The sequence below is a fragment of the Natator depressus genome, chromosome 1 (genome assembly GCF_965152275.1).
Source record: "Natator depressus isolate rNatDep1 chromosome 1, rNatDep2.hap1, whole genome shotgun sequence".
NCBI lineage: Eukaryota > Metazoa > Chordata > Testudines > Cheloniidae > Natator > Natator depressus.
Window position 1 is genome coordinate 208,948,630 of NC_134234.1, and position 26,617 is coordinate 208,975,246.

The 26,617-nt window shown below is 45.7% G+C and overlaps 1 protein-coding gene across 2 annotated transcripts in view; it reads left to right on the top strand.

The window, feature by feature from the left end:
• Positions 1-1,692: 1,692 nt before the first annotated feature.
• Positions 1,693-26,617, top strand: part of CASP2 (caspase 2) — a 40,956-nt gene continuing 16,031 nt past the window's right edge. The window contains exons 1-11 of one of the 2 annotated variants that reach the window (XM_074934590.1): positions 1,693-1,832; positions 2,650-2,800; positions 5,582-5,749; positions 6,698-6,779; positions 12,134-12,228; positions 12,920-13,096; positions 15,352-15,480; positions 15,730-15,820; positions 24,535-24,684; positions 24,871-24,980; positions 25,643-25,700. In XM_074934590.1, the coding sequence (XP_074790691.1) occupies positions 1,768-1,832; positions 2,650-2,800; positions 5,582-5,749; positions 6,698-6,779; positions 12,134-12,228; positions 12,920-13,096; positions 15,352-15,480; positions 15,730-15,820; positions 24,535-24,684; positions 24,871-24,980; positions 25,643-25,700 (1,276 nt within the window). In that variant the 5' untranslated portion in view covers positions 1,693-1,767. Of the gene's footprint in view, positions 2,064-2,649; positions 2,801-5,581; positions 5,750-6,697; positions 6,780-12,133; positions 12,229-12,919; positions 13,097-15,351; positions 15,481-15,729; positions 15,821-24,534; positions 24,685-24,870; positions 24,981-25,642; positions 25,701-26,617 lie in introns of both variants that reach the window. The other variant, XM_074934599.1, reaches the window with a different exon arrangement.

The window sequence follows — 26,617 nt, forward strand, 5'->3', positions numbered from 1 at the left end:
ACAACAGACAGAAAACTAGACATGTTAAAAAATAAGTGCCTGTGAAAGATTTTGGGCATTGGCTGGAGACTCTATCACCAACAAACAGATTTGGAAAATCTTCACCAGAATCAGAAGAAAGTGCTGGACACATTTAGAGCAAGTACACAGGGACTCCCACATGAAGCCATCAAGTGGGAACCAACTGGTGTGAGGAAATGAGGATGTCCAAGATACACCTTAAGAAAAACCCGTAGCAGGGAGGACAGAACAGTTGATGTCAGCACCACAGAGCAGACAGAAGCAGCAGTAAATGTCAGAGTGGAGCAGAAGAGATTACTTTCCATCCTAAGCACCAACACTGGCATAAGAGTAATATATATATATTAAAAAAATTGCCAACCACAAACATCAAAAATTATGAGTCAAGCTCCAAAAAAAAAACCAAAAAAACCCCCCACATGATTGACTTAAAAATGAGCTATTTTTAAAATGACTTTGGGTTCTTTCTAATTTGTCTTCTGGTGTCAGAGTCTTTGTCGGACACAATTTCAAGTTTTTCTTTGCAATCAGGAAGGCTGAAACCTTCTTTTCCCCCACATAATCCCAGGACTCCAGGAACTGAGGCTTTCAGAAAAGCAACAACTATCCCAAGACTGCTGATAAAATCATGCAAATCGGCAGCCCTACCCCAACTATGGGAGCAAAGCAGAGTGGAGGGAGTGGCAGGGTGGGGATCCTGTCTGCCTGGGTGCATTTTGGGGTTGCCAGGTGCCTTGTTTTCAACTGGAAAGCCTGGACAAAATGGGACTGGTACCATGTCTGGTTACCATGAATGGGAGAGGAGGGAGAGGGTATCAGCATCTCATGGGCCGAGAGGCTCCCCATCAGAGGCTGTAGCTCACATCCCAGCCCCAGAACAGAGGGCCCCCAGCTGGTGGTGGAGCGGGGGGAAATGGAGAAGATCCAGTAACCTGGAAAGGGGAAGGACAGAAGTGCAGTGAGCAAGGAGCCACAGGGGATGGGGAGAGGGAGAGAGAGAGAGAGAGAGAGAGAGAGAGAGAGAGAGAGGAGCAAACAGGGGGAGAGACCTTGAGAGAAGAGATAGGGTGCGAAGCTGGGCTCCAGGGGAGAGGCGGGGCAGGGGATCCAATCAGAAATTTGGCAAGCGTAGTCCCAGACCGCCCCCCCCCACAAGTAGCAGCCCGAGAGCAGGGGTCAACAACGTGTCCATAGATGGACACAAGTGTCCATGGTAAAAATGCTGAGGTCTGTGGTAATTTTTCAAAAAATTGAATGACATATCCTCTTCCCCCCACAATGTCCGTCACTAAATACGGTAATTTTGTCAGGCACCCATCGGGCAACATGGTGGTACCGACCCCTGCCCGAGAGGAGCGACCAGGGGGCGGGGAGCGGCGGGGAAGCGTGGTCAAGGGGTGGAGAGAAGCCAGCGACGCAGGGCCCGCAGCGGCGGCGCAAGTCGAGCGGGCCCGGCCCCATGGCGCCGCTGTCAGCCCGGTACTGCCCGGAATAGGGGTCGGGCTGCCCTGCCACGTGGGCAGTAAACACCAAGGGGGCTCCCGGGGTGCCCCCGCCGCCGCCACGGCAAAGCTGTCCCCGCAGACCCGTCACGGAGACCCCCGCTCTGCCCCCACCTCTCCCGAGACCGGCACACGCGCACAGCTACCTTGCCCGCCCAGACCACGCCCCTCTCCTTTCCATGAAGGAACCTAGGCGCATGCGCTTAAACTCCACAAGGCTGAAAATCCCTCGGCTGCAGGCCCCATGCACATCCACGGGAGGGGGAGGGAGATGAGAGGACTACGCATGCGGACAGTGCCCAATTTTGTGTAGGTGCTAGGGGCCGTGGAGGCTATCCCGGAGGGAGGGGTTTCCATTACAGGAGCCTGGCTCACGTGATCCAGAGGAGCGGGTGCCTTGTTTGAATCCGCAGCGCAGAGAAGCGGGTGCGCGCTGTAGCGCGCGGGAAGAGCAGGTGAGTGATCCGTGCAACGGACCCAGCACGAGGGGACGGAAGTGGAGCAGCCTCAGCGCCTCTTACGCGGGGAGGGGAGAGAACGGTCAGTAAGTCACCCCCAGCGGGAACAGCCGGGAACAGCCTAGGAGCACGGGGGACAGGGCCTGGGCCACCCGTGCAGCAGGTCTGGGCGGGGGAGCAGAGGCAGCCCGGCTAGTAGCGGGTGCGTCAGGGCCAATGTGCCCTGGCAGAGCATTGGCAATGCCCCGCCCTGGCGGCCAGTGCCCCGCCTAGGGAGAGGGATGCCAGCCCACCTAGGGGAGCAGAGCCCTTTGGGATTGGGCAGGGGACGCGAGTGGCAGCCTGTAGTGCCCCATGGGGCAGGGAGGAGACATCCTGGGGACATTGAGGCAGATTACTAAGAGTTAGCTGGGCTATACCAGCGCCTCGGCAGAAACGCTCAGGAGGTGAAATCGCACTCAGCTAGTTGCCCCTGCCCAGTGATGGCATATGGTGGGGTGGGACTGCTGGCTGGGCTGTCTTGGTGCCAGCTGGATGGATGAGGGTGTTCTTTCTAGGTTTGTTATTAATGCTGTCCCGTTTCCCCCCCCCCCCCCCCGGTGTGCGGGGAACTGTTGACCCTCATGCTGGGGCTTGTGTGTTTTCTTTCCCCTTTTCTCCTCTGACAGGATGCTGGGTACATGTGGCATGCAACGATGTCACCAAGAGGTGCTAAAGAAGAACCGGGTGTCGCTGGCAAAGCAGCTGGTGTTGAAGGAGTTGCTGGAGCATCTGATAGAGAAGGACGTTATCACCATAGAAATGATGGAAACTATACAGGTATTCCTCACACTCCTGTTTGGCCTAAGCAGTTTGTATAATTTTGTCTTTTGTGAAATAGTGACATCAACAAACCCGTGTTCATATTAATTTCAGGTTTGCAGTCTGACCTGGTCTGTGCCCTCCCCTCCCCTGCCCCCAGTACTTTGAAAACTCTGGCTATGTTTTCTCTGTTAAGGAAAAGCATTGTGTCCTAAAATAGTTTAACTAATATGTTAAACTTGAGTTAGCATGTAGCATAGGCAAGAACAAGTCCATATTTAAATAGGTGTTAGTTGGTTGAGGTCACCTGTCGGACACCCTGTCAGTGATGAGAGGCAGCTGTGTAGAAGCTTAACCAAGCAAAAGAAGAGAGAGAACAGAATGCTATTTGCATCCACTTGCCGTGTAAATAGCACTAATGTCAGCAGTGGGTGGAGCATAAGTCCTCTCAGGTTTTTCTGTGAGGGCATGGGGTCAGAGCCTCTATTTTTAATAGGTCCTGATGAAAGCAGTGGTTTTGACAAAAATAAGTAAAACAAAAGTGGATCTTCATGGAGCATGAATCTCATAAATTGAAAAGGTGAACAAACTCAAGAAAGGTTTGCAGGTTATTTTTAAAACACAGGTCTGATAGTCATTGGTGTGATATCATTGTAATCATATCTCTGTTATAGATGTACAGTGTTATCTTTGCAAGTAACTTCACCTCAACTCAGTTTCCCTAGGATAACATCTGCCTTCAAAAGGGTGCTATAATGCTGAAATACATTCATGTCTTTAATTATACGTTATGTGCTTGTACAGTGGGGCCAATCCTGATTGTGGCCATTAATTGCTTCTCCAGTAAAATTATTAAAAAAAACAATGTTGTGTAAACTGCTTTAAGAAGGTTGGATAGCAAGTGGTCTAATGATTGCAGATAGGTACTAAGAAGAGCAAGGTGCTATTATCCTAGCTAGAGCAGTAGGGACTGATCAGTTGGGACATTCATCTCTTATAAGTAGGGCTGTCAAGCGATTAAAAAAATTAATCGTAATTAATCACACTGGTAAACAGTAACAGAATACCATTTAATATTGTTGGATGTTTTTTAAATTTTCAAATATATTTTAATCATAACACAATACAAATTATACAGTGCTCCCTTTATTTTTGATTACAAATATTTGCACTGTAAAAAACCAAAAGAAATAGTATTTTTCAATTCACCTAATACAAATACTGTAGTGCAATCTCTTTATCATGAAAGTGGAACTTGCAAATGTAGAATAATGTACAAAAAATAACTGCATTCAAAAATAAAACAATGTAAAACTTTAGAGCGTAGAAGTCCACTCAGTCCTATTTCTTGTTCAGCCAGTCGCTCAGACAAACAAGATCATTTACATTTGCAGGAGATAATGCTGCCCGCTTCTTGTTTACAATGTCACCTGAAAGTGAGAAAAGGCGTTCTCATGTCACTATTGTAGCCAGCGTTGCAAGATATTTACATGCCAGGTGTGCTAAAGATTCATATGTCCCTTAATGCTTCAACCACCATTCAAGAGGATATGCTTCCATGCTGATGATAGGTTCTGCTTGATATCAATCCAAAGCATTGCGGACCGATGCATGTTTGTTTTCATCATCTGAGTCAGGTGCCACCAGCAGACGATTGATTTTCTGTTTTGGTGGTTCGGGTTCTGTAGTTTCTGCATCAGAGTGTTGCTCTTTTAAGACTTGTGAAACCATGCTCCGCACCTCATCCCTCTCAGATTTTGGAAGACACTTCAGATTCTTAAACCTTTGGTCAAGTACTGTAGCTATCTTTAGAAATCTCACATTCGTACCGTCTTTACATTTTGTCAAGTCTGCAGTGAAAGTGTTCTTACAATGAACATGTGCTGAGTCATCATCTGAGACTACTGTAACATGAAATGTGGCAGAATGCAGGTAAAATAGAGCCGGAGACATACAATTTTCCCCAAAGGAGGTCAGTCACAAATTTAATTAATGTATTATTTTTTTTAACGAGCATCTTCAGCATGTTCTCTGGAATGGTGGCTGAAGCATGAAGGGGCATATGAATGTTGAGGCTGAGGTGCACGTATGTGTGTAGCTAATTTACCTGAACAGTGTAAAAAATGTAGTGAAGTGCACAGAGTCCTTTGGGCATCATTTCATAAGGTATGTGGCATAGACCATTCTGATGAACTCCAGCTATAAATTTCCATGACATGGAAGTTTTTCTTTTTTAAACCCTAAGAAATTTCATCCAAAAAACTGTTAATGCTCATACAAATTTTTAATGTTCCTTATTACATTTGTCTTTAATTATGCAATCTTATATTATTTCTCAAATACTATGTCATAGTTCTTTTTTCCTACCAGTTTAGATACTTGTAACATTTTTCGTATTTAACAAGGAAACATTATGCTTATACTAACACATTTTTCTGATGGATTTGTATATAAATATATGGGACCTGGAACTGAGTGGTTGGGATATGATGGAAATTGTGTTAGAATGCAGAGTGTGGAATAAAGGAAGAACAGGATAGATACTGTACAGGGAAGTGGGGGTAAGAATCATGTAGAGGAAAAATATGAAAGATACACAGCCTAGAGGGCATGATGATGGAGCATTTGAGCAGGGGGTTGGACTAGATGACCTCCTGAGGTCCCTTCCAACCCTGATATTGTATGATTCTGTGAGCTCAGATGAGGGAAGAGGATTTGAAACTCATTTTGAGGTGTAATTAAAATTAATTCTGGAGGGGTTTTTTGTTCTGGTTTTAATTTTCTTATCTGTGGATCCAGGCTAAGGCTGGGAGCTTCAGCCAAAATGTAGAGTTACTCAATCTGCTGCCCAAGAGGGGCCCCACAGCCTTCTCAGCCTTCTGTGAAGCTCTGCGAGAAACCAAACAGCAGCACCTGGAGGAAATGCTCTTGAACGCCATACCCAGCCTGAGCAATGGGATTTCAAGGGTAAGAGAGGGCTACAAAATCGGGAGAATGGAACTTATTTGGGAATAGATGTCGTCATGAAGGGCGAGTGTACCTTGAATGTAAACAAAAGAAATTTTTGGCTTTTGGGGGTGAGAAGAGATTGGGGGAGAACCTGAGTGTAATAAGTGATAAGCAAAGGGTTGTGGGGATAATATACTGTGAATTGGGCTCATATGTGAAGAAGCATAAAGGCCTGAAAAGGCTTGTTGTGGTGCTTTTTTACATTAAAGTTTGGGTATTGTCTAAGGGTGGAAGATTCTCTGACTAGAGAGCTGGTGAAAGTGAGTTGTTAAGAGGGGAAGGGATTTTGTTCTTGCTTTTTTATTTACAGTGGCTAATGTTTGAATAAAGGAAGCCTTTGTTAAAGATTCAGTACCATTACCATATTAACTATGGTGATAAGATCTCTCAATAAGCACTTTATACCTGGGAAAGACCAGATTTTACAATCCTGATTGTTAAAAACAATCAGAAAAATCCTTTTGGTAAAAATACAACACTTCCCAGGCATTTTTTATACCTCACAAAGAGGCAAGGGCAGGGGGAAGCACCAGCACAATTTAAAAAAAACCCTTTGAAAGTAGCCTAAAAGAGGGGAATGGTGGGGGAGGAGGAGGTTGAGTGGGGCATATAGCTGAGAATAAAGATGAATCCAGAGAGGGTACCCTGAATGTGAGGAGGGGGAACTCTACAGGGGGATTCAGATGGGATTAGGTGAGCATGGAGAGGAAGAGATCTTGAGTTTAAAGAAAACATAGCCTAATCCTCTTGAGCCACGCATTCCTTGTGACTGAGATCTGGATCAGAGTTGGTGATCTAAAGGTTTAAAGTTTTATATTCAATTCCTCAATCCCTACAGTTCTGTACTGGACAGATTAACAGGAATCTTCGACTGGTGACTTCATGGATTTCTATAATCTCTTGCAGCTGGGCCAAGGTTACGAGTCAAGTGTCCCGTTCCCAGTTCGTGAATCCTGCTTCTCACCAAAGAGACCACGCCGGATTCGTGGTGAGTAATCCAAGGCATGGTGAAGGTTGAATTGGCCATTTCTTCAAGGGGCAAAATGGACTACTACTTGCTCTCCTTCTCTGAAATACTGCACACCATTTTGCTTAGCCCAGAAATCTGGAAGTTCCAATGGTAACACACACTTTTCACCAAGAATGTCTTGAGACGTGGGATATTAGAAATATACTTTCAGTTAGATTAGCTTTTTTGAGTTTGTTGCTGGAGGAAGAATTTTGTTGAGAAATGACTGTGAGCCTAATGGAAGAGATAGCAAATCAGTTTCTAATTAGCTTTCATCATGGTTCATACAATCATAGAAGTAACTCCATTATGTAAGCAAAATGTGTGAACTGTAAAATTCTGAGTTTTAAAATTCGTCTTTTTAAGTTTAAGATGTATGAGAAGAGAGGGACAGAATATAGAGAATAAGAGCTTGAGTTATTTAGTTAGCACTAGAGATTATGAGAGGATTATATTGTTATCTTAACAGCACCCACAAGTATGGTGAGTGCTTTTACAAAACAAAAAAGGCACAGCCACACAGTCCCAATGAGTTTACAATCTAATTTTAGATGTGATTTGACATCTGGGGTTAGCAAACAGTATGGGGAGGAAGGAAGGATTACGTCAGTAAAGTAAAAGTTACAAATCTATGGCACGTGCATGTTTTACTGATTCGGTTCTGTGGATCATGTAATAATGAGTTTTATGTTCTAATAAAAAAAGACAAGGCAGCAAATGAAAATTTTAAATAATTACTAAGACAAACAGTTAAATCACCAAAAAAACTTGTGATACTAACAAGAAATGTGATCCCTTTAGTCCCCTTGCTCTAGTCCCCACCCTCTCTCTTTCTTTATTATCTACATATGCCCCATCCCGACTGGATCTCTGTTACTCTTCCATTCTGGGACTTCTCATCCAACCTAAAAGTTCTTGCCTCCACTGGATCTTTGTCCCCGCCAGCATAGGAGAGAGAGACAGAAAAGGGACAATGATGGGAGTAAAAGTTGGGGAAACAAGTCACACGTCCACCCAAATTAGGCCTAATCAATTTTTTGCCTTTATTCAACAATTTCAGACAGAATTATTGTCACTTATAATGTCTGGATATACCTTTTATGCCAAACAAATAATAACAGACAAGACAGAATTAGTAAATGGCCCAGATTACCACATTTTGGGGCACTGGGAAGGTTTTCCACCTTCCATGATAGACATTGCTTTCTCTGATCCCTTGGTCCCATTCTTCAGTTTCTAGTCCAGTGTGTTTCCACTTTAGGTCCATGTTCACTATACATTTCTACATTACAGATTAATCTTTATCCAGTCGGCTTTTAGCACTGCTCCTCTTTGGATTTTAAGTAACCCAGACATTACTCATGTGTAAGCTTCAATTACCCAACTTCTACGTTTTTCCTGCTGGTTTTGCAGTTTTTTGGATCATGTCCTGGGCCTTTTCAGAAAAAGGGGGGGTTTATTTATCATTACATGTTTGTGTATCTCTTACTTACTTCTTTCAACACACACATAATGTGATATTGCTTATAGGAAAAAAAGCTAAAGAAGATTAGCAATCCTATGTAAAGGAAGAATTGGCAAAATCACACTTATGCTAGCAAGGACTTGGTCTAATCATTTACCTCATCTGTGTTCATTCGCTATATAGAATTACAAACTATTAAAAATATAGGTATCAATACTCTTAATCTTACCATTAACAATTCTTCATTTTGTATTTCATTGTTACGCATCAGTATGTGATTCTGTGCTCCCCTTAATCTATTGGGAAGGGGGAGTTATGAAAAACATGATGATTCTTTAATGTCAACATTTCTTAACACTTTTTTTTTTAATTTAAAGTCCAGTTTTGTTTGTGAATCATTGCAAAGAAACTTCATTAGAATTTTTTCTGTGAGTGCAGTTTTAGTGCCTGGATATGTAGTTGCTTTTAATGGTACCCCAACAGACAGGTTCCCTGCTTTCACTTCTGGTGCCCAGCTCCACCTTAGCATGGACCAGTGGCAGGTCCAGGCTACCCCTCCCCTGGCCACGCAGTGTGACAGGTTGGACCCCTTAGGATGCCACCTGATGTGCTGGGATACCATTGAGCCCGCCTGTTATGCCAGCCTGAGGCCCTTTTTACCTGGCCTGCTGAGCCAGGCCATTAAGCCTCCTCCAGCAAACAGACAGGCAGGGCCACACCCCACTGAGAACAAAACAGACACTGAGATCAGATCTGGGAAGGCTCAGCTTAAGGGACTTGCCCAAGCACTCAGGTGTCCACCTCCCTTCGAGTGCAGACCCAAAGGTATATTAGGAAATCCGCCTCCTCTCTCAATGTGGAGGAAAGTATGCACGTCACTTCTCTTCTTTTCTCTTCTTCTCCCCACCCCACCCCATTAGAAATTACAGAAACTGGGTTTAATAAGAAACAAAATAAATTTTATTAAGTATAAAAGGCAGGTTTTGAGTGGTTAAAGCGATAGCAAACAGAACAAAGTAGATTACTAAGGAAATAAAACCAAACACTTAAACTAAGTTTGTTTCACTAAAGAAATTGGTTACAAATAGTAATTTCTCCCCCTAGATATTGTTGCAGGCAGATTACAGAAAGTTTTGAAAGGCAGATGCTCTGGTCTCCATCTTGAAACCTCGGTTGGTATTACTCACAAGCTAGATACCCTTCCAACTTGGGCTCGATATTTCTCCCTCCAGTTCAGTTCTTGCTTTCAGGTCTTTTGCAGTGTTTCTTAGGCTGGGGAGGCAGAGGAGACTCCTAATGATGTCACTCCCTGCCTTATATAGCTCTTCTAGTGGAAAACCACTGGCATTCCAAAAGGGGAGGAGTATCCAGTACCAGGTGATTCAGACCGATGACTCTGCATGGCTGGGGCATTGCCTGTAGGCCATCTCCAGCATCCACAAGAAGACTAATCTCTTTCACAGTCCATTGTCTCTGCTCATGGCCCATTAGCCCTGTCTGGCTTTTCCATTGTTATACTGGCTGGCTGGGGGTGACACCCAAAGTCACACATTTGAAATACAGATACATAGTTAATATTCCTAACTTCAGATACAGAAATGATACAGGCATACAAATTGGATAATCACATTCAGTAAATCATAACCTTTCCAGTGATATGTCACATGAGCCATCTTGCATAGAGTATATATCAGTTATGTCCTATTAAGATCATAAACATATCTTCATAAAGAATATGGAGTGAAACATCATGGGCAGGTCTGGGGCTGAGTGGGTGCCCCCATAGACTGACTCTGTGGATGTTCCAGGGCTGGAGCACCCACAGAGAAAAATTAGCAGGTGCTGCTCAGCAGCACCTGCCGGCAGCCCCATTGACCAACTCCTCCCTCTCCCTCCCAGCGCCTCCCACCTGCCACAAACAGCTGTTTTGCGGCATGTCGGAAGGTCTGGGAGGGAGAAGTGGGGATGGGGCGTGTTCTGGGGAAGAGGTGGGGCAGGGAAGGCAGAGCGTGGGCAGGGACTTGGGGAAGGGGTCGGGGAGGGTCAAGCACTCCCTGGCGAGTGGCAAGTCCCGGCTGGGCGGGTTCCCCAAGTGCCTGCGTGGTGCTAAATAGGCTGCTGTATAGCCGCACAGCTTACAGGGAACTTAGCACATCATCTCTTTTTTTTTTTTATCCCTGACTTAAATGTAAGAATTAAGAACTTTTAATTAAAAAAATAAAAATAAAAACTTCCTTTACATGTCTGAAATTCTAATTGACACACTGCCATCCTGTGTATATCATACGGAATGTCAAAACAAACTACCACAGTTTTGCCTTAAAAGGTGCAGATTTTTTCAATGATTATAAAAAGTAAGTTTAAAAAAACCCCAAACTGGAATTGTTTAAATCGCTTAAGTGCCGTTTTTAGAACTTAGATACCTAAATAACTTGAATGGTATGTATCAGGATTACTGTTGCTTTTTGAAAAAAATTTAACAGAAAAACTGCTCACAGAACTGACAGCAAGCTGGTACAACAGTGACGGCATAGGCGCCAAGCACCCACGGAGAAAAATTTGTTGGTGCTTAGCACCCACCAGCAGTCAAGCTCCCCTCCCTCCACCCCACTCCTGCCCACCGCAGGTCCCTGCTCATCAGCTCCTCCCTCCCTCTCCTGCATGCAGCAGAACAGCTGTTCAGGGGCATGAGGTGCTGGGAGGGAACAGAAAGAGGCGGGGTGGGGTGGAGCGGGGGCAGGAAGAGGTGGGGCCTTGGGGGAAGGAGTGGAGTGGGGGTGGGGCCTGGGGCTGAGTGGAGATTGAGCACCTTTGGGGAAAATTAGAAGCTGGCGCCTGTGAGTGACAGTATGTGACATCACAGAACAACAAAACCTGTGAGTGTGATTCTCTGACCAGACTTGAGCCGGTGTACTACACCAGATTCAGGGCAAGGGAGATAAACATATATAGGAGAGAGAGGCTCAGACAAAATATTTAGCAATTTCCTGAATAGGCGACTTTTGGTAAACTGATGAGAGATTTAGTGTTTTCCTGCAAATTACCACAGTCTGTGTGGTGGGTTTTTTTTTTTCTTTTCTTTTGCCCACCCAACCCCGCTTGCAACAAAATACATTTTACCTGTTCCTGCTATTATGGCAGCTGGTTCTGCCATATTATGGGATCCCAGTCCCATTGCAAGTGACTAAAAATTTATCTTTTAGAAGACTGCTTCCTATGTGTATTATTCAGTCATGTATACTCCTTTTAATAACTAAAAAGATTCTACTGCTTTTTTTTTTTCTTCTGCTGCAGAAACAGCATAGCTCAGAAGGAGTGAACTAGGTTCCCTTTCCTGTTGTGCAGTTCAAATTAATTGCAGTGATACAAAAGCCAATAAAAACACTGGGATTGCATGAGTGTCACTGAAGGAATAATTGGTGGTGATGAATGCGGAGGAGAAAGCCCAGTTTGATTTATCAAACTGTCACTTGTCCCCAGTCCAGTTTCCTTTAATGGGTTTGCATGGATGTAACTGATTTGGGACTTGGTAAACAATTCTGTTGATGCCCAAGAAGCAATAGGCACCAGTTCCTTTCTCTGAGAAGTATTGTTTGTGCAGGGCAAACAGCAGTAAAAGCAGTAATAACTTCTCATTCACGTCACAGAGCTGACCCCAAATACCCACAAGGGGCTGACCTACTGGATGAAAGATGAGTGAAAACATCTTACAGTAGAACCACACTTTAACATTAGCTAGTTAACATTTGTGCAGTGCTTTCAGTATGTGAAGCACTGTATACTATGTCTAAGTAACTGTTTCATATTAAATATGTTTTGCAGCCAGATCTTTCGTTTGTTCATTGCTGATTTTTTTTGTATCAAACAGAGCTGATGGAGCATTCCTTGGATAATGGAGATGGTCCTCCTTATGTTCCGGTGAAGCCATGCACCCCAGAATTCTATTATGCTCACCAGCGCTTGGTGAGTACTTGGTGGGGCAGGAACTGAGGTGGGATGGTTGGATGAGCTGAAGAAAGAGCACTCCACAAGCAGGCTGGGTGAAGAAAAATGCATTTTTGGGCTGTAAATATATATATATAGACACACGTAACTCAAAGGTGTTACCTGCCATAGTCCACCTCATGTGACTCCCACCAGCAAGAGTCGGAGAAAACCCTAGATCAGTGTCATAATCCTGTGCTACAGACCCATGCCTTCTTGAGACAGCTATTCCAGTCTGTCACTCTTTGTTCCAACATTCATAACTAGATGTGCCTGTCAGTTCGTGCACACATCTGTTTCATCTGTGTTGGGACTGACAAACTCTGCTGCTTTCGTTTTGTCTCAGCTGGAAAGGGAGGAGTTGCTCCCTAGACTCACAGGATTTGTACAGAATACTCATCCAGTTCCTATGGGAGAAGCACCTAATCCTCCACGGTGGTCTGTATGTCTCAGTACCTGTCACAAATGATGGAGCCTTCACCCCATGTAGGAAGCAAAATAGAGTGTTTCTAGCCCAAGATGGTTTCTCTATCTGTATCTTTGCATCTCTTGTGCCCCAAAGGTCTTGCACACCTCATCACAATAATGGAGTGGATGTGTAGTACCCTGTAACTTTATTTCTTTTCCCGCATAGCTGGGTTTATCTATTTCTGCCCTTCTCTGTTAACAGTCATATAAGTTGATATCACAGCCCCGGGGCCTGGCACTTGTGCTCAGCAACATGCATTTCAGCAGTGAGAAGGACCTGGAGTTCCGTTCGGGTGGAGATGTGGATTACACTGCTCTGGAGATGCTCTTCAAGCACCTTGGCTACAGGGTGACTGTCCTGCACGATCAAACTGTGCCGGTGAGGAGGTTCCTTTGCTGCCTAGAGTTTGGGGTTGGGGATTTGTAGCTATTGCATTGGTCTCTTGGGGACAAGCTGAGAGTAAATGGAAGGGAAGGATGGGGCAGAGTAATAGTAAGGGGCGGTGTCCATGAGACACTCTCTCTATTAGGATATGGTCGACAATATGAAAGTGTTTGAGAGCCCCTGTATGGAAGGTCTCAGATTAATGTTTCCACATAAATATTTGTGTTAGAGAATATATGGTCTGTGAAGGATTCAGATCTTTAGGGATGTTACCTTATTACTGTCATACTCTTCAGTAGTAAAGCTGGGGGTTTAACAGCAGCTGTAGTATTTTTTTCCTAACATTTGTTACACCAACAAGCTTAATTTAATGTTAACAAAGGGCGGGGTTGGTTTTTTGTTCTGGTTAAATAATCAGCATTTCTCTATTTCATTCTGAGGATCTTGTAGAACCTCACAAATATTCACTGATTAAACCTCACGGTGAGAGTGTAAAGTATTAACCCATTTTGTAGATGGTGAAACTGAAGTGACTTGCACAAAGTCTTGTGGAAATTAAGGTTAGAGGTTCTCTTAAAACCCAGGTCTTCTGACTTCCAGGCCTATGGTCTTGCTAGTAGACATCGGTCTCCTCAGCAAACTTGTTCTTCATTTGCTAGTTCAGTAGGAGTGCTCTTCCCTCTGAGTTGGTACTAAACCAAGTGATGCACACTAAGGGGTGCTGTGCTGCTCCAGAAGCCATTTTCTGGATAACAGATCAAACCCAAGGACCTGTCTATTCATTAAAGATCCATCCATTGTAAACAGTTCTACCATAACAACAATGAGGAGACCGGTGGCACCTTAAAGCCTAACAGATTTATTTGGGCATAAGCTTTCATGGGTAAAAAACCCCCACTTCTTCAGATGCATGGAGTGAAAATTACAGATATGCGCCAATATATTTATGACTGTATCTGTAATTTTCACTCCATGCATCTGAAGAAGTGGGTTTTTTTACCCATGAAAGCTTATGCCCAAATAAATCTGTTAGTCTGTAAGGTGCCACCGGACTTCTCGTTGTTTTGGTGGATACAGACTAACACGGCTACCTCTCTGATACTTGGCAGTTCTACCATGTTCATCACTATTAGTATCTAAGTACCTGAGTTACCATGGGCACTTATCCCAAAAGCTGCCCCAGTATCCTTACCAGGCTCTGGCAAATAATATTCTGTCAACCTAAGTTCCCTGTGCTGTAGTAATTGTCTATGGAATTTATTATCTCTTAAATGGCTCTTAAGGTAGCTGAATTTCAGAAGTGGTTGAGTGACTCCTATGTAGAGCCTACAAAACATTTTGGGATCCTTAGGAATGAAAGATACTAAAGAAATAAGGGCATTTTGCTGCTGTTTAAAAGCATTAGAATATTCCTTCCTCCCTATCCTCCCCCTTTAAATTAGGTTTATGGTTCACTTTACTCCTGGGGGAATTCTACATCAAAAAACTAAATTCTGTGCAAATTTTAAAATTCTGCATATTTTATTTGTGAAAACAACACTATATAATGCCAGTTTCAATTATTTTGGTAATTTATTTCAAAATACCTATCAGCAGCTATGTCTGTAACAGTACACAAAAAAATTCCTTTAGGAATAGTGTGTTGAGGAAACCCCTACGACACCCCAGTTCCTGTTTCTTTGCTCCCTCCCCCCCCAGAGCCTAGTAGGGGAGTTAGACACCCACACTCCATCGCCCCACCAGAGCCCAGCTGTGGGGTGTGTTCCCCGGGCCAGACATTCATATGCACCCCCTAACCCTCAGAGCCCAGTTATGGTGCACCCCTAGACCAGACACCCACACCCACTTCCCCCGAGACCCTAGCTGCGAGCCGCACCCCCTCCCCCTCAGAGCCCAGGGATCGAGAGGGAGAAAAAGCCTGATGCTAGATTCTGAGTGGAGTTCTTGTGTGGAGTTTCCTGCATGTCACATGCTTCTTTCAGGGTGTGCTGAGAACTGCAGCTGCCGGGAACCCTCCAGCTCTCTCCCTCTTTCCCTGACAGTGTCTTTTACTTTCAAGCTGTGCTCTGCTGGGTCCAGCGGCCCCTAGTGGCAGCCAGCAGTTCATTTCTATGGAGGGCAAGAAAACATTAATTTCTGTGTAAATTCTGCATGCGCAGTGGCACAGAATTGCCCCAGGAGTATCACTTGACTCCTTCCACTCGTTTCCCTTTCTGAAGGGACCACTGAGTGTGTTTCTCTCCCTCCAGGAGATGCAGGAGGCATTGCAGATGTTCTCTCAGCTGCCAGCTCACCGAGATGTGGATTCCTGCATTGTGGCCCTACTCTCGCATGGCATCGAGGGTGGGATCTATGGAGTTGATGGCAAGTTACTGCAGGTACCTTCCGACATACTAATCCCTTCCATGGCTTTACAAAGCGGTACTGGGGAGGAGGGATATTGGGGAGGCTGGAAGCACATGTGGAGTGGATGGGAACTGGTGGGGAACTCAGTGTAATACTGAGAAGATTGCATGTAAGAAGCGTAAAGGGAAATTATGGGAAATGGGAAGTTATGGGGAGGCACATATGGAAAGAAGGGGGAAGTACCATGGGGATGTGCTTAGCTCTCTTCTTTCTTCTCACAGTTGCAGGAGATTTTCAGGCTCTTTGATAATGCAAACTGCCCAAATCTCCAGAACAAGCCCAAAATGTTCTTTATTCAGGCCTGTCGTGGAGGTGAGTGATGCCAAGGATCATGAGGGCCAGCTACTTGGTACAGCATTAAAGCTGGAGTCTGGATTACACACACGCACACATCCTCCCACCCAATTTGCTGTCAACTCTCCTCTTTGCTTCTCTCAGGTGTAAGCAGAACCCACATTCACCTCCCTGCTGCCACAGCCTCTGTTGTTCTGTAAGTGCCTTTCACTCTGCATGGGGTGTGTGCATTGAATCACAGACCCCACAGCACCCTGGGAATGACAAGTTTCGTCGTGGCATTTCCACTTGGGGCTTTCTCTTGCTGTGCCTGCATGGGGGAGTAGGGGCATATAATATCATAATCCTTGTGCAGTATTGAGTGATGCATCTATACTCTCGAGTCTTGTTTGAAATCCTTCTCTCTCTCTCGCTCCCTTTCTTCCCCCCGCCCCCCCAATGTCCTGGAGCTGTTGTCTCCTCTTTCCCTATCCAGAGCTCCCAGAACTGGGCTCTCCTAATGTCAGAGCCCTTTCCTCTTATCCACCTGCTGGTCCCCAAACCAGTGTTCTCTCTAATTTTTTTACATCCATGTGCGGAATGAATTTGTTATGTGCAACAATATGGAGGCGATGTGGGGTGGGGCTGAGGGATTTGGAGTGTGGGAGGGGGCAGAGGCTTGGGGTGCAGGGGGATGAGGATTCTGGCTGGGGGTGTGGGATCTGGGGGGGCAGGGATGAGGGGCTTGGGGTGCGGGAGGGGGCTCAGGCTGAAGCAGAGGGTTGGGGTGCAGGCTCTGGGGTGGGGCTGGGGATGAGAGGTTTAGGGTGTAGGCTGCCCTGGGGCTGTGGCGGGGAGAGAGGACCTGCCCTCTCTTGCCGCAGCAGCTCGGGTCCAGGGGAGGGGCACTTCTCTGTGGCAGCTCTGGCGAGCCTGGGCTGGGCTGGGCCGGGGAGGGGCTCCTGTCTCTGGCTGCGGCAGTTCTGGCGTGGCTGGGCTGGGCCGGGCCGGGCCAGGGAAGGGGCTCCTCTGCCCGGCAGCTCTGGGCATTTTACAGGAACTTAGCCCCAAACCCTTGTCCATGTCTCTTCCCACCTCTGTCTCCTTCTGTTCCTGAAGTTCTTTCCGTTCTCCATCCATGCACTATGTCTACTCTTACGGCAGTATGTAGAGTGTATATACACTGCACACACCCGTAGCACGCTTGTAAATAGAGTAGTTGATATGGCACTGCTTAGGTGAGTAGATACCTGCCTGAACCTTAAGATGTATACCCTGTGTGGCTCTCTAAGCACCCAAGCAATGCCTCCCAGTTTTAGGAGTGTAGTGTCCCACTGCTGTGAAAGGCTGAAGCAGTAGGGAAAGGCTTATGCAATGGGGAGGCAGCTGGGAAAGGCTCTGGCAGGTGGAGCTGCTGGAGCCTTTCCCTGCTGCCTTTCATTGCCAGATGTAGCTACACACCACCGCCTGCTTTTCAGAGCTGCATGTCATCACTCCCAGAGGAATTCATGCATTGCACAGAATTCATGTTACACGCAAAATTTTTTTCTGCAGGAAATACGTTCTGCCCCAGAAGTGCTGCAGTTCCGCCTTTCATCCACCTGAGGCCGCTGTGGCACCAGAACAGCCAGCAGCATGAATGCATCTGGCTGTTCTGGGACCACAGTGGCCTCTGGTGGGGGAAAAATGCAGTACTGCAGCACTTCTGGGGCAGAACGTAAGTTTTTTGGCTGGGGGGGGAGGAATTATGTGCATGCGCATTGGCACAGAATTACCCCAGGAGTAGAAGTTCATCACAGCACTCTGCCCATGGAGCCAGGTTAGGACAGAGTGGGGCACATGGAGCTGCTGGGGGTGTGTGAGACAGAGACAGACTGGGGTTCAGAATGGCTAGTATGGCGGGGTGGGGGACAGACTGGGGCATAGATTCAGGAGCTAGTAGCGTGACAGCCTTGAACAAGGGGCTGAATGGGAGTGCGAGTGCAAGGCCATATGGGGAGGGGGCTGCAGGGACACATGGGGATGTGGGGAGGTGCCAGGACAGGGGCAGATATGCCTGATTGAATGGGAGAAGCTTGGGATCAGCTGGGTCTGCATGGGGGAGGCTCCCCAACTTCCTAACAATCCTTATTCTCCCCCCCACGCTCCAACCCAAAAAACTGTTCTGTACTTATGCCACCCACACCCAACAACCCTCCAGGTTCACTCCAGGCTCCTACCCTCTCCCTTCGCTCCTCCATTACCTCTGACTCCCCCAAGCCTTTTCACTGCTTCTGACAGGTGAAGGAAATACAGTTCTGTATTGTAATTTAAATGAATTACTCAAAGTTCTGTATTAATATGCCTAGTAAGGAATCTATTTGTGTGATTTTAAAAAAAAAAAAAAAATTTACCAGAATCTCTTTTTTGGTCTGTATTGTTACAGACATGCTTGCTGACAGATATTTTGAAATAAATTACCAAAATAATTGAAACTGGCATGATTATATTTTTGACAAAATACACAGAATTTAAAAATATTGTGTGTAGAATTATTTTAATTTTTTGGCTTGGAAATTTCCCAGGAATAATATTATATGTACCCCATATGCTGCCACCAGTGTCAACAAGGCCATAGTCTCCTTCTGGCCTCATTGCCCCTTTTCCAATCTCCTCTTAATCTTCTACCTGTCTCCTTTTTCTCTACTGTGCTGTCCCCATCACACTTCTTCATGCTTCTCACTTCTTGGTTCCTTCGTAACTCTAACGTGGCCCTACAGCATGCAGACCCTTCCCAAGTGATATCCTCCTTTTGGCCCTGCTGCTATGATACAATCCAACACAGCCTCTCTTTAGAGCATCTGTTGTACAAGCTGTCTTTCTGTCTGTGTCGGTGGCAGTGAAGTCTGAAGATGACTGTTGAAGTCTCTACCCCTCTTCATAGTTGCTTGCAACTGCCTTACAAATTTTCCTTTTGGGCTGAAAGTTCATATCTGGAGGTGGGGGTGTTTAAGCAAAATTAAGTCCACCATTTGAGTTTGGTGAATTTTATTTCAGACTTGGAAAATCTCCCAAATCTCAGAAATAAAAATTTCTAACTGGACCTCAATAGGAATGTTTGGGCAAAAAGATGTTCAGCTGATCTTTTTTTAAAATATCATAATAACTTGAAGTTATGCTGTAGTACATGTAGGAACTATATACAGTAAGATTTTAGTGTGATTATAACATTTTCCTGTGTTGTGCCAGCAGATGCTCTCTTGTACAGAAGTGAAAATGCATCTGAGTTACCAGATCTCTTTGTCTGTGTTTTTTTATTTTAAAGGAGCTTGTACCCCCCCCCCCTTTTTTTTTTTTAATTCTTTCCGATGTATAGTTTTTCCCTTCTAGTGAGAGAATGGTATGGTAGATCTCAAATCAATGAAGGCTACGCTCAGAAAGACCTCAAGATTTCTGGAATATGCTGCTGAAAGAGTTTCACTTTTGTTTCTACTGCCTGTCCCTCCCTTCTCACATTTATCTCCAAGCTTCTTCTTGTCCAGATTTATTCTACCCCCCAACAATCTTCTATTCATTGAACTTTTTGAAACTTTGCACTTTTAGAGAGAGGTAAGGGATTGACTGTGTACACAAATTTGCAGAGGGACAGTAGGATTGAGATCTGTTTGTTTGTTTTTGTTTGTTTATTAACATTTTTGCTGTTAACAAGCATGTTGTCTCTGGAGACACACATCCACAGTTTGAGAACTGCAAAACTAAGCATCTTTGATGGTATCCTCTAGAGCAGGGGTCTCAAACATGCGGCATGCGGCCCCCGCAGTTATTTCCTGCGGCCCGCCATAGGCACCAACTCCGTGGGTGCTTTGGAGCACCCACGGGGGGAAAAATTAGTGGGTGTTCTGCACCCACAGCGGCCAAGCTCCCCTTCTCCCCCCAGCGCGCCCCATCCCCACTCCTTTGCCTACCTCCCAGTGCTTCCCACTGCCAAACAGCTATTCTCCAGTTATTCTCCACCCTAGAGCAGTCCCTAGAGGCCATTTCAGATTGTCCCAGAAATCCAGGGCAGGATTTTCCCTACCTCAATCCAGATGAAGAAACAGGCTGCGAGAGTCCTCTGCCTCTCTTAACCCTAATGCAAGAGGTTAAGAAGAACAATTTTTCTCTTTCCTCCTTGTAACAATCTTTTATGTACTTGAAAACTGTTATCATGTCCCCTCTCAGTCCTCTCTTATCCAGACTAAACAAACCCAATTTTTTCAGCCTTCCCTCATAGGTCATGTTTTCTAGACCTTCAGTCATCTTTGTTGCTCTTCTCTGGACTTTCTCCAGTGTGTCCACATCTTTCCTGAAATGTGGCCCCCAGAACTGGACACAATAATCCAGTTGAGGCCTAATCAGTGCGGAGTAGAGCGGCTGAATTACTTTTCCTGTCTTGCTTACAATACTGCTGCTAATACATCCCAGAATGATGTTTGCTTTGTTTTTGCAACAGTGTTACACTGCTGATTCATATTTAGCTTGTGATCCACTATGATTCCTTTCTGTAGTACTCATTCCTAGGCAGTCATTTCCCATTTTGTATGTATGCAACTAATTGTTCCTTCCTAAGTGGAGTACTTTGCATTTGTCCTTATTGAATTTCATCCTATTTACTTCAGACCATTTCTCGTTTGTTCAGATCATTTTGAATTTTAATCCTATCGTCCAAAGCACTTGCAGCCCCTCCCAGGTTGGTATCATTCACAAACTTGACAAGTGTACTCTCTAGGCCATTATCTAAATAATTGATGAGGATATTGAACAGAACCGGACCCAGAACCTATCCCTGCGGGACCCCACTCGTTATGCCCTTTCAGCATGACTTTGAACCACTGATGATTACTCTCTGGGAACGATTTTTCCAACCAGTTATGTACCTACCTTATAGTAGCTCCATCTAGGTTGTATTTCCCTAGTTTGTGTATGAGAAGGTCATGAGAGTATCAAAAGCCTTACTAAAGTCAAGATATATCACATCTACCGCTCCCTTTCTCCCCCCCCCCCCCCCCCCCCCCCCCAGGTTTGTTACCCTGTCAAAGAAAGCTATCAGGTTGGTTTGACATGAGTTGTTCTTGACAAATCCATGTTGACTGTTATTTGTCACCTTATTATCTTCTAGGTGTTTGCAAATTGATTGCTTAATTATTTGCTCCATTATCTTTCCGGGTACAGAAGTTAAACTGACTGGTCTGTAATTCCCCGAGTTGTCCTTATTTCCCTTTTTATAGAAGGGCACTATATTTGCCCTTTTCCAGTCTTTTGGAATGTCTCCTGTCTTCCATGACTTTTCAAAGATAATTGCTAATGGCTCAGATATCTCCTCAGTCAGCTCCTTGAGTATTCTAGGATGCATTTCATCAGGCCCTGGTGATTTCGTGACATCTAACTCGTCTAAGTAATTTTTGACTTGTTCTTTCCCTATTTTAGATTTTGATCCTATCTCATTTTCACTGGCATTCACTATGTTAGACATCCAATCGCCACCAACCTTCTTAGTGAAAACCGAAACAAAGAAGTCCTTAAGCACCTCTGCCATTTCCACATTTTCTGTTATTGTCTTTCCCCCCTCATTGAGTAACGGGTCTACTCTGTCCTTGGTCTTCCTCTTGCTTCTAATGTATTTGTAGAATGTTTTCTTGTTTCCTTTTATGTCCCTCCTAGCCCCTTGTTTTGTGCCTTGGCTTTTCTAATTTTGTCCCTACATACTTGTTGTTTGTTTATATTCACCCTTCGTAATTTGACCAAGTTTCCACTTTTTGTAGGACTCTTTTTTGAGCTTTAGATCATTGAAGATCTCCTGGTTAAGCCAGGATGGTCTCTTGCCATACTTCCTGTCTTTCCTATGCAGTGAGATAGTTTGCTCTTGTGCCCTTAATAATGTCTCTTTGAAAAACTGCCAACTGTCTTCAATTCTTTTTCCCCTTAGACTTGCTTCCCATGGGATTTTACCTACCAGCTCCCTGAGTTTGCTACAGTCTGCCTTCTTGAAATCCATTGTCTTTATTGTGCTGTTTTTCCTCCTACCATTCCTTAGAATCATGAACTCTACCATTTCATGATTATCCATAAAAATGTTCAGAGTTCTCAACTAATGCTAACAAATTCTGGAAGGGATATTAAGCATACTTAAGCAAGTTAAAGACCTGCACGAGACCTAATGTAGGGGGGACTTTATCTCCTATCAGCCTACTGTGATGTTCTTACACCTTCCTTTTTGAAGTAGCTGGAGTTGGCTACTGTCAGAGACAGGACATTGGACTAAATGTAGACTTGAAATTTAGATGAAGGTTTCTAACCATCAGAAGAATGAAGTTCTGGAACAGCATTCCAAGGGAAGCAGTGGGGGCAAAAGACGTATCTGGTTTCAAGACTAAGCTTGATAAGTTTCTGGAGGGGATGATATGATGGGATAGCCTAATTTTGGCAATTAATTGATCTTCAACTATTAGTGGTAGATATGCCCAATGGCCTGTGATGGGATGCTAGATGGGGTGGGATCTGAGTTACTACAGAGAATTCTTTCCTGGGTGTCTGGCTGGCGAGTCTTGCCCACATGCTCAGGGTTTAGCTGATCGCCATATTTGGGGTCGGGAAGGAATTTTCCTCCAGGGCAGATTGGCAGAGGCCCTGGAGGTTTTTCGCCTTCCTCTGCAGCATGGGGCACAGATCACTTGCTGGAGGATTCTCTGCACCTTGAAGTCTTTAAACCACGATTTGAGGACTTCAGTAGCTCAGACATAAGTTACAGGTTTGTTACAGGAGTGGGTGGGTGAGATTCTGTGGCCTGCGTTGTGCAGGAGGTCAGATTAGACCAGGAGCGGGCAAACTTTTTGGCCTGAGGGCCACATTGGGTTTCCGAAATTGTATGGAGGGCCAGTTAGGGAAGGCTGTTTCTCCCCCAAACAGCCAGGCGTGACCCGGCCCCCTATCTGATCCCTCCTGCTTCTTGCCCCCTGACGGCCCCCCGGGACCCCTCCCCCATCCCCCCCCCCCCACCGCTGACTCCCCCCTGCCCCCCATCCAACCCCTCCTCTTATTCCTGACTGCCCCCCGGGACCCCTGCTGCATACAACCACCCCTTCTCCCTGTCCCCTGACCGCCCCTGGAACCCCTGCCCCTGACTGCCCCCCCGCCGCCTCATTCAACCCCCCTGTTCCCCGCTCTTGGACTGCCCCAACCCCAATCCACACCCCTGCCCACTGACCACCACCCCAAACTCCCCTGCCCTCTATTCAACACACCCCCCCCCTCCCCGCCACTCCCTTACCGTGCTGCCTGGAGCACTGGTGGCTGGCGGTGCTACAGCCGTCCCACCCAGAGCACTAGGACAGGCAGCGACACTGCCTGGCTGGAGGCAGCCACGCCACCGCAGAGCACCGGGTCAGGCCGGGCTCTGCAGCTTTGCTGCCCCAGGAGCTCACAGCCCTGCTGTCCAGAGCATTGCGCCAGTGGTGCAGTGAGCTGAGGCTGCGGGGAAGGAGGGGACGGGACGGGGGCTAGCCTCCCAGGCCAGGAGCTCAGGGGCTGGGCAGGAGGGTCCCATAGGCTGGATGTGGCCCATGGGCCATAGTTTGCCCACCTCTGGACTAGAGGATCATAATGGTCCCTTCTGACCTTAAAGCCTATGATTCTATGAAATGGATCTTGAGTTTGATTCACTATGGCAATCTCTGTTCCCATGCTCCCCTTCAGGCCTTTTCATTTAAGGACTGAGAGAACTTGTAGTTCAGAACTGAGTGTTCCAAAGAGCACTTATCAAAAAGCACTGAAGACACAAGGCTTTATATCCTTGAAATGTCTAAGGTAGAAAACATGCAGGAGGGGAAAAAACATTAAAAAGAGAACCAAAATCCCTTCAGTCTTCATATGTTATAAAGAACTAAAAAAAGAACCACTATTTTTTCTTTGCAGGTCCCCTTTAGATGTGTAGGGGGTAGAGGGAAATGCAGAACTCAGATCATCCCTGGTCTGGTCAGACTGAGTCAGTTCATTGCAGCGAGCTGAATGCTAGCACTTTTTGGTATCCCCAGCCATTCATGCAGTATCAAGGCTCTAACTTTTAAATAGTGTTTCTAGTCTTCATGGCTCTATAGAGAATCTGTCCAAAAGTGCAACCAGTGCAGGGATTCCTGACTTCATCTACGGATCGAGAAAACTAATAGGTTTAAATGGGTTCTATTGGAACTGTTGACATTGTGAACTGCTATTTTAGCAGACGCATCCTGCTATCCTGGGATTGAGGGGAAGATTTGGGATTTGGAGTTGTGTCCAGGGTTTAAAGAGAGTGCTGCAACTTCCCAACACACCCAAATTCTCGGTGATTATAGAGCTATGCTACTGTAATATATAGACATTGAATAAGAGCTAATGATACTGCAGCAGTGATACTAAATTAACTACAATAGTAGTGTGGGCTTAGTCAGCACAATATTAACAGAGTTACTATTGCTGCCAGTAATCACAGAAGACCAAATGTAGAAGGAAAGAGGAGTTTAAATGTTATAGGCAAGGGAAAAGAGATTTTTCTGTTGAAATTTGAGAAGACACAGATACAGAAATGCAGGAGTTGTAGAGAAGATTCTTGTGCTAACAGCTGTGGCATTGGGTCCTGGACAAAGGAAGCCAGCACTATGCAAGCAGATAGGGCTCAGTGACTGGGGGAATATGAGGAGACTGCACAACAGGTTTGGGAGTAACTTGTTTCCCTGTTGCTGTTTTTTTCCCTAACCCCTCAGATGAGACAGACCGGGGAGTGGATCAGAGGGATGGGAAAGAGCGATCTGACTCTCCAGGCTGCGAGGAGAGTGATGCCAACAAAGAGGAGAATCCCAGGCTGCGTTTGCCCACACGTTCTGATATGATCTGTGGCTATGCCTGTCTGAAAGGTATCAGGGAGGGTCCCAGGGAGGTATCTGTCTCCCTGTCTTTGAGGGTGTTAAAGGTGGTAGCCCTCCTCTGAGCTTCAGCAGTTCCCCTGTGTGTGTCCCCTAGAGACTTCCTTCTCTGGATCTCCCTGTGTTTGTCTCTCTCTTTTTTTTCACCGTGGGCTGATGCACTTTTTATGTTTTCAGGCACAGCTGCCATGAGAAATACCAAGCGTGGATCCTGGTATATTGAGGCTCTCACCTCTGTGTTTGCTGAGGATTCTCAAAACATGCATGTGGCTGACATGTTGGTGAAGGTAAGCTGAGACACCCCTCTCCTACATTTGCCTGGTTCTTGCAGTGTCTTATGCTTCAAGTTGTTAGGCCTGAGCTGCCCACAGAAGAGCGCTCCTGCCCCACACTCTACAGCAGAGGTTCTCAAACTGGGGGGTCTCAAACTGCAGAATGTATTCTGAGGGGACATGAGAAGCTTTAGGAGAGCAGAGGCTGCTGGCCAGGCACCCAGCTCTGAAGACATCGCCAGCAGCAGTGGAGGGTGGCAATGCCTGGCCAGAAGCTGCCGTTTTCCACTCTGCCTTCAGAGCTGGGCAGCGGTATATACTTCTGTGGTGGTGGTGTGGGGGGGCATAAACAATTACAAACACACAGAAGGGGGGCTGCAATCAAATAAGTTGGAGGAAAAACTGCTCTGTGGTACCTCCTGCTGTGAATGGCCATGGCAGAGCCTCCTACATCCATTGCTCCTACACCATTATCTATAGAGCCTCCTGCTAGGAGGAACTGACAGTTCCCTAGAACTAATTCTCTGTGATGCCTCTACCTGAGAGCTTTGGACTGGAGTAACTTAACTGGCTGATCTGTTTGTTGGGGCTTGTTTCACTTATACCCCAGGAATGAAGTTTTCCTTAGCTCTGTTTGTTTTGTTTCTCAAACCACTCCTGTTTCTTTCCTCTTTCAGGTGAATAGACTGATCAAGCAGCGAGAAGGCTATGCCCCTGGCACAGAGTTCCACCGATGTAAGGAGATGTCAGAGTACTGTAGCACACTCTGCCAAGACCTTTATCTGTTCCCTGGCTATGTTCCTAGGAACTAACCCTGCAGTTCTTGCTCTGACGGATGTTCTGACAAAGCTTTAATGTGGACAGCCACACCTTTACTGCTGTCAGTCTGGACATCTGACAGTGCAGCCCACAACAGGAAGTGTCCCTTCAAGATTGGGTGTTCTTCCTGCTTGCGTGACTCTCGCTAACTCCTCTCTGTCTTGGAGAATCTCGCAACTGTTGGTGACCCCCAACTCAGTTCAAGGTTTAAAATCTTAATGTTTCACTGGATTGTCTCACTTTTAGCTGCTGGGCCAGGGGGAATCAGTGGGGGAATCAGGGCAGTGGTGGCAGCACCTTTTGAATGAAAGGAGACCTGTGGGCATTGGTAGCCAGGAATGTGAAATCAGAATCAGCCTTTCCTTTTTAAATTTTGGAAAACTTGGGTCTGTTTCTGTCAGGGTTCCCTCCCCACTCTGAATGTGGAACTCCAAGTGGTCCTTTCCCTGATTCTTTGCGACCACCAAGTGATTTAACAGTATACCCTCCAAGGGCAAAAAATTTGTGCCTTGGGGAAGTTTTAACCTAAACTGGTAGAAATAACCTTAGGGGGTCTCTTATTTCTAAAATAATTTTTTTTTTAATACTGCTTAACTTGTTATGACTTTTTAAAAAATTCTCTGCCTGGTTTCCCAAGCAGCAGGGTCTACAACTGTGAAGGACAGGAAGGGATGCCCCTCCCTGAAGTCAGGAGAGACCTTCCTCCCAGTAAAACAGAATCTCTCACCACTGACAGTCCATGGTGAAGGTTTTCTCTTCATTTTCCAGTATATACCCAAGTTTGACACACTCATCTGCTTTGGTTTGGTTTTTGTGTTTTTGTTTTATGTGGT